At 37.6% G+C, this 8,378-nt stretch overlaps 2 protein-coding genes across 2 annotated transcripts; both read left to right on the top strand.

The window, feature by feature from the left end:
- The first annotated feature begins 4,065 nt into the window (after positions 1-4,065).
- Positions 4,066-5,103, top strand: LOC136239892 (rhodopsin, GQ-coupled-like). Its single transcript, XM_066030638.1, has one exon. It carries the CDS (start codon positions 4,066-4,068, stop codon positions 5,101-5,103), a length of 1,038 nt encoding a protein of 345 aa, XP_065886710.1.
- A 1,106-nt stretch (positions 5,104-6,209) lies between these two features.
- On the top strand, positions 6,210-7,271 carry LOC136239891 (olfactory receptor 6F1-like). The gene has a single exon (XM_066030637.1). The coding sequence runs from the start codon at positions 6,210-6,212 to the stop codon at positions 7,269-7,271; it is 1,062 nt and encodes a 353-aa protein (XP_065886709.1).
- The last annotated feature ends 1,107 nt before the right edge of the window (positions 7,272-8,378 follow it).

The following is an 8,378-nucleotide window of genomic DNA, read 5'->3' as shown; positions in this document are numbered from 1 at the left end:
ACTACGGCTGTCATAGCTCAGGTATATAGACTAGCTAAATCATCAACACTGAAAGTAACTCCCTTGAAGCCATAAAATTTAACAGCATATATATTTATCACCTGATAACGGAATACCTATAAGTGTGCAAAGTTATACACATAACTAGAAGTATAAAACTTCCCACATAGCCAGTGCATCATAGCATAAGGAAACTGCAATCAGATCCATAATCACACATGACTAATGATTACCGTAATTAGCTTTTTTTTTCGTTGTAAAATAATTTTCGTGTACGACACGAAAATTTCTTACACTAAAATTTTTACATAAGATCGAACTATTCTAATAGAGCAGTCATTCACGTAAATCATACGAAAATATTTTTACACGAAAATTTTTATCACGAATTTTTTTGGACGAAAATAAAGCGAGTTACGGTATATCATCATAGTTACCTAAACAACCTCTCACCTACATCTTTCCCTTTTCAAGGGTATTTCAGCTACAAAACAAATGCTAGTCAATAATGATATCAGTCTTATATTGTCAGTCAGGGTCACTGGGTCATTGATGGCACAGAAAGCATTAGTTGCACTCATCTTGAGTCTTGACATAACGGGGGCGGATCCAAGACCTGGGAAGGGGAGGGGCACAAACAGGACAAGTTGTAGGTGGTTGGGGGAGCCAGATTCTCTTGTTAGTTGCTGCATATTTGAAGCAGCAAATAATACACCTTTTAGTAGTATCTCACTGTTGATTTTTACCATTTTGGCCTTTGCAGATGGTTGTAAAGTCTTAAAAGCTTTTTAAAAGGCTCTGAATGTCTTACACAACAACAACACGATATTCATTTTTAGAGGCGCTTAATACGCACGAAGATGCTGGGTGACAATTTCATAGCTACTTTGACTTTGGTTCGCTTTAAATCTGTAGTAAAATGTACATATTTTCGTGAGTTTTATATGGCCTGATATAAAATTTAGTATTTTAATCAGAAGCATGCATGGCTCCTCCACAGTCAGGGGCGTACCGAGGGGGGTTTCCGGGGGTTAAACCCCTTTGGATTTTACACACTACTTGAAACACTAAGAAATTGAAACTTCAGGTTTCCAGAATCTGGAATCTATCATGGAACAGAGCACATTTTAAACTTTTATCTTAGTTAAATATTAAATAGTTTCTCACATAACAGCAACACATAGCATTGTTCTGAATTACGATTTTGGTGAAAAGATCGAGATACTCTAATAAAGCAGTCAGGCAATATAAACTATAAACTACTCTAATATAACAGTCACTTAGCTGTATAGGAAACCCCTTTTCAAAATTCCTGCGTACGCCCCTGCCACAGGTGAGCATTTGCCCCAAATGCCCCATCCTGGATCCGCCATTGCATAATATCTGCAGTGTAGACCAATCTCTGTGACTATCTCATAAATATCCCCAGCCCACAGTTAATATATTTATGTTGAGACTGAGGATTTTGTACTGCAACATGTGACCCAACATGGATGTTTGGAAGGTTGTGGGTATGGAAGTTGTAGCAAGTTGCAGATGATTTGGAGGTGTCTTGAGCCTGTTGTGTAGCCTCTAGATTCTGAGCTGGCCTCTATAGAAGTAAGGAGCATTGGTGAGTTGGCAGGATATCTTGCACTGAGTGACCAAACAGTTTTCAGCAGGTGACAAGCCATCCTTTCTGCTGGGTGTATTCAATTGGTATCGTTGCTGCATTGCAATACATTTGACAAAATATCTACAGTGATATGTACAATTGACAAAACTGCTCATCACGTAAGGGCTCTGTCATTACATGCATTATATGAATATTGGAGCAGTTTCTTCATTGACTTTCACTTTACAGTGATTTTAAGTTTGCCATTACTTTGAGGGTGCCTTAAGTGGTGAGGAAAATTTGTCCCAGCACATAAAATAGTCAGCAAATGCACATGTCTTGGATGTGAATTGTGGTCCACCATCAGACTGTACAGTATCAGGTATGGTTGTGTGGCAGAAAGACTGCTAGAGAGCTAAGATGACTGTATAGGTTGTGTTAGGACAGTCAGTTAATCAGTGTAGCAAACAAAGATAAATTATTATTATGATTTAGGTAAAGCATGTGAAAAAGTGTCTAAGGCAATCTCTTGGAATGGGTGGTATGGTCTCTCGGCTTTTTTTTTGAGCAAGTGGTTCTCTGAAATGGTTGGGAAGGTGGTCTTGGCAGTGCTGGCAGGAAAGTAAGATGCTGTCAATGCCATGATCTATTCCTGAATCCTGGTAAGTAACAAGTATATTGAGAGACTGGCATGTTTTTTTTTGTAACAGAACACTGATGAGATTCATGAAGTTGTGACAAGACCTCAGGTTGCAGTTTTGTGGGAATGAGGAGTCTGCAGCCATAAACAATGACACCACAATGATGAGGATTGTGGATCTTCTTGGGCACTTTTCCTACTGCTGGCATGAACGAAACCATGATCAGATTCATAATCACACATGACCAATGATTACATCATAAACTACTTCCTACACACCTTTAATTTGGTAACCTTTACAGTATTTTGTGTAAAGGTGCTTTGTTAACAGAATTTGAAGCCTGTATAGGTCTTGCTGTAATGAAAAATTGCAAACATCTATAGATTATCTAATTATATATATACTGTAAAAATAATGAGTGTGCTTTGCACGCAAAAAAACAGTGTCACGATGCACACTTTGAGCCCCAAAGTGTGCACCATGACGCCATTTTTCACACTTCATTTTTGCAGTGCACATTAAAGTTTGATTACAATGACTACTATTGCATTGTACATACACGTACGTACCTGTCCATTAAAAATGCACTTGTAAAGTATGCGCCCACGTAGCCATGCATGAAAGCAATAAGTATGGGAGATGGCTGCTCAATTTTCAGTAATGCTTACAGCTTTTCCTACAGATCAAGTTGCATTTCTTCATGTTGGTTTTACTGACTGCCAACTCCTACACTTAGATAATAATGAACCATAGATAATAATATTGTACGATCTATGTGTAAACCAATTAAGTATATTATGTAAAATCGATTGTGGGATTGGCTACCTTCATTATTGTCTGTGATGCTTTCTATCTGATATTAGGCAAGGCAAGAAGCAAGGGCACTTTACTTCAGTGCTTTCTAAAAAAAAATAGCCCACATTAGAGCTTTTTACAATGCACTGGCAAAGCTATATAGGAGAATAACAATTTAAATCATGCAAAATGTAGCTTAATATTATGTGGATGAAAAGAAGATTACCAGTGTGTGAATGATCTATTCACTTGCTTATCCAAGTTTTACCCCAATCCTTAAAGTCCTGTTTCAATTTTAATCCACACTTTGCACCTTACAGTCAGCTATGCATACCTATACCTCTGATAAACTCCTAGTAGAAGAAAAGTTGACCTCTTAATTTTTGCAATGTTGACTTTTCATTTAAAGAATCTCTTCCTGTACATATCCCTTTGATCAAATGCTCTAGTCATTTGTCCAAGCTATGTAGCGAGAAACCGAGATGGAACAGAGTGTCTTTACTGACCTGAGTTCTTCCCAGAAGTATAGTATTGAAAAGTGTATGGCTTTATTCAATTCTAATGGTACATACAACAAATGACTCAGAGAGCAAACATATTCAAACTCTCTTCAACTGATAAACACCACTGACCACAACAACCTAATATGCTGCTGTCATGAACATGTACACTACATGCAAACTTGAACAGCTCATCTATAATACCCTCCTCACACAGTCTCCACTTTGAAGGTTTCTTTTCTGTGCAACAATGCTCCTTGCCTCTCTGTCATACACTGATGACCTAAGTCAACAGATTTGTATCGCTGCAGCAGTACAACTTGTAGTATTATGGTGAAGCTGCACAATGCAGCTTGCCATCTACTCAGAAAATTATATGCAACATTAACCATTCACATCATGACTACATAGTTATATTCTACATCATGTCATCAAACATGTAGATAGCATCAATCATAAGAAAGATTGTGTCAAGAGGATACTAAGGCTTCAGTGGCACTTTTGGGTTAGACTCGTGAAGGTTGCAGCTCTTACAATGGAAGGAAGCAGTGAAGTGTCTGGTTCTGGGCTAGGGATCACTCCAGGAACAACAACACCTGATCAACAAGGTCCTCATCTTCCAGGATATTTCCCTTACCTGTCATTGGTTTTCAGATGGATTGCCACACTGATAATCTTGATGATGGCTGGTTGGGTTGTCTTCACCATCAAAACTACAAGAAAGCTACACAAGCCACATAACATCTTTGTGGCTAACTTGATGATCACCGATATCATATCAGCAGTACTCACTACTGTTCTGACCAGTATCATGATGGTTGGGTATGTTACTGGAGTGGGAGATTTCATCAACTGTAGGGTATTTGTTTTTCTGCTGTTTCCAATATTTGTAATAGACTGTACATACCTGATGATTTCGGTCAATCAAGTAATAGCTATAGCCTTTCCTTACAAACATAAAAAAATCATGAAGCCTCGTACCATCTTTGGTTCAATTACAGCTGCATGGCTTTTATCTATTCTGCTTTCTTCTCGTGCTTACTTCAGTGCTGGCTACATCAAAATGGCACAGTATGGTACCTGCATATCAGAAGGCAGCACCTTCATATTCACTTTGCTTGGTTATGTGCTTCCTGTCTTCACTGTGTTACTAATTGTAATAATTCTCAACATTTATTTATCCTACAAAGCTTATCAGGTTCAAAGGGAAATACAAGAGGAGTCCAGGCTATCAGGAACAACAAGCAATGAAGTAAAGGAGAAGCAAGCTACCATCAAGGCACACCTGAAGCCAATGAAAACATTGCTGGTAGTTGTACTCGGTAGCGCAGCACTTGGTCTCATTTTCCCACTACTGTATATTCCAGCAAGGATACTAAAATCTCCAGTGTTATTTGAAAGCACGCACATTGTTATTACAAATGTCACATACCTGTTACTTCTCCTTCATCCCTTTGTGTATGGCTTGTACTACAAGCAAGTTCGTGAGCCGATGATGAGAGTATTGAAGAGAGTTGTATGCAAGAACTCAGCAGTTGTTGCTCCACAACCACGAAGGACTGCTTGGATGTGATGACAGTTACTGACAGTGACTAAATATTGTTCTACATTATAATTATATACGTTAAATGTGTTTATTTTTTATGTACACGATTAAAGCTAAATGCTTTGCCTGTCTGAATTTGAAGAATTATTTATGTATATATTATAGCACAGCAGTTTGTAAATGAATGAGTTTTACAGCAACTGCAGGAGCATATATGTTGTACATTCCATTAATTGTGCAATGTATATATTTAGCTGTGGGTGACTTGTCTCTAAATGGAGTTGCACATGACATAAAACCCTGTATCTCCAAATTATTTTCCACTCAAATATACGTACAAGAAATCTCCTGCAAGGCAAGGCTGTAATGCTAAAGGAAAAGGAAGCATTTTTAATTAATCACATCTGCATACAACCATTTTGAAGGCCTATTATGCTTTTAATTTCACTTATTATGCTTTGTTAAAACTTTAACGTATTACGCTCAATATTAATGCCTTTTATTAGCAGTATTGCCATAATCCTATTTTTCTGCATAAATATTTATCTGTCGTCAACTGTTGAGAATAATAATGACATTGTGTACCATAGAAAATAATACATTTGGTATGTATATGTAGTATCATGTACGTACTTATTTACATGACCGGCATCTTCACAAGCAATATATATTCTACCTATTATGCTATGTAGCATTATGCTTGATGTTTCAGTGCACCTATTATGCTCAAAATCATGTGATCATAATAGAACTAAATATTTAATGTGTCAAATGTGCCCATAAGGGTGATTTCTCAAAATTCATTGCACAACTCTGTGTACATGTGTGTAGTGATTTTCATCTTAGCATTGCATATTATTCATTTAAAATTGTATATATAAGTCAATTGGCCTTAGTTTCATTTGGTAGTCCATTAAAGTAACACAGAAAAAGTAAGGGGTGTGAAGGGACTATAGCTATAGCTAACACAACAATTTCTACATTATGTTCAAAATACCTACAAGTAGCAAACACTCTTTGTGTTGTAAACAAGTAAACAAACACTATAGGCTGTTCAACAAGATTGTGTCAAGAGGATACTAAGGCTTCAGTGTCATTTCTGGGTTAGCGTTGAGAAAGTTGTAGCTCTTACAATGGAAAGAAGCAGTGATGTGTCTGGTTCTGGGTTAGGGATCACTCCAGGAACAACAGCACCTGATCAACAAGGTCCTCATCTTCCAGGATATTTCCCTTACCTGTCATTGGTTTTCAAGTGGATTGCCACACTGATCATCTTGATGATGGCTGGTTGGGTTGTCTTCACCATCAAAACTACAAGAAAGCTACATAAGCCACATAACATCTTTGTGGCTAACTTAATGATCACCGATAGCATATCAGCAGTACTCACTACTATTCAGGCCAGCATCATGATTATTGGGTATGCTACTGGAGGGGGAGATTTCATCAACTGTACTGTATTCATATTTCTGCTGTTTCCAATATTGGTGATACAGTGCACATACCTGATGATATCAGTTGATAAGGTAATAGCTATAGCCTTTCCTTTCAAGCACAGGAAAACCATGAAGCCTCGAGTTGTCACAGGTTCAATTGCAGGTGGATGGCTTGTGTCTATTTTACTTTATTGTCATGTATTTTTCAATCCAGCTAGTTATACTAAAGCAGCGCAGTACGGTATTTGCCATGATGACAGAGCTTTTATTTTCTCTTTGCTTACCTTCATATTACCCATCTTTGTTGTATCCTTAATCACACTAACTCTCAACATTTATCTATCCTTCAAAGCTTTTCAGGTTCAAAGGCAGATACGACGGGAGTCCATGTTATCGGGAACAACCAGCAATGAAGTAAACAAATTTAAGAAGAAGCAAGCTACCATCAAGGCACACCTGAAGCCGATGATAACATTGCTGGTAGTTTCTTTTGGCAGCTCAGCTTTTGGTCTGCTCTTCCCAATATTGTATATTCCAGCAAGGGTACTAGAAACTCCTGCATTTTATGAAGCCACGATGAAATATATTGTTGCTCCAAATGTTGGCTATCTGGTGCTCCTCCTTCATCCCTTTGTGTATGGCCTGTACTACAAACAAGTTCGTGAGCCGATGATGAAGGTATTGAAGAGAGTAACATGCAGGAACAAGTTTAATTCAGCAGTTGTTGCTCCACAACCACGAAGGACCGCTTGGATGTGATGACTGTTACTGACAGTGACTAAATGTGTAATTATTTAATCATTCAAGTATTTATCTTTTGATGTATTTACTATTTCCGCTAGACATATTGTTCATCTGAATTCTGAAGAATGACTTATGCATGTTTGTAATAACAGTTGCTTGTAAATGAAGTAGGACAAAATGTCTCTTCAACCTTCCGGTTTTCAGGGCTAATTTAAATGTACACAATGGCATGCAGAGAATGATTCTTTGATATACCAATGCAGGTTTTAATTCTAGTCGGTTTTGTAGCTAATACACTGCAAACAATTGGCCAATGAATATACTTCTTTTGTAGTGATTGGCCCGGTGGATTACTGCCGGTGGAGCGGTAAATGTCTGAGTTGGGCAGGTTCCATAAATACTTACCTGCCAAAGACTAGATGTCAAAAAAATGAAAATGAAATTGTCTAATTAAAATGAGTTTCCTTAGCAACCAACATGTCAGAATGTGGAATTAGTTGAGGTATCTTCACTGTAAAATTCCAGGGTGACATGCTTTATTGGTCACACTATCATAGAACAAAGTATAAAACATTTTACCAAGTACAAGCCTTGGTACACTACACGGGCTGTACTACAAACAAGTTTATGAGCCGATGATGAAAGTACTGAAGGTATTACATGCAGAAACAAGTTTAATTCAACAGTTGTTGCTCCACAACCATGGAGGAATGCTTGGATGTGATGACTGCTGCTGATATTACTAAACTATATTAATCATGCCATGTTTATATGTTAACATGTATCCCATATGTTTACATGATCTATTACTTTTATGTTAAGCTAAATGTTTTATTTGTCTCAGAAGAAGAACATTTCTTTATGTAGCTGTGTGTACAGTTGCTTATAAACAAGTATACGCATGCACATTGCTCTGTGAGCTATATTTGAATGGAGTAGCATAGAATTTTATGTCACCATACTCTATCTGTGCACAGTAGACAAGCCACTCCCCCACTAGCAAAGACCCTCCTGCAAGACAATAGAAATGAGGCACTTTTGATTCAATCATCTGTATGAGCACAATTTGAAGGTTTAATAGTCTATTAGGGACATAGGGAGAGGGATTACCCATTGAAATTT

The sequence above is a fragment of the Dysidea avara genome, chromosome 12 (genome assembly GCF_963678975.1).
Source record: "Dysidea avara chromosome 12, odDysAvar1.4, whole genome shotgun sequence".
Taxonomy (NCBI): domain Eukaryota; kingdom Metazoa; phylum Porifera; class Demospongiae; order Dictyoceratida; family Dysideidae; genus Dysidea; species Dysidea avara.
The sequence above is the reverse complement of the archived record's forward strand: the minus strand, read 5'-3'. Positions and strand labels throughout refer to the sequence as shown.

Coding starts and splice junctions, on each gene's coding strand:
- LOC136239891 (XM_066030637.1), top strand. CDS start 6,210: ATGGAAAGAAGCAGTGATGTGTCTGGTTCTGGGTTAGGGATCACTCCA.
- LOC136239892 (XM_066030638.1), top strand. CDS start 4,066: ATGGAAGGAAGCAGTGAAGTGTCTGGTTCTGGGCTAGGGATCACTCCA.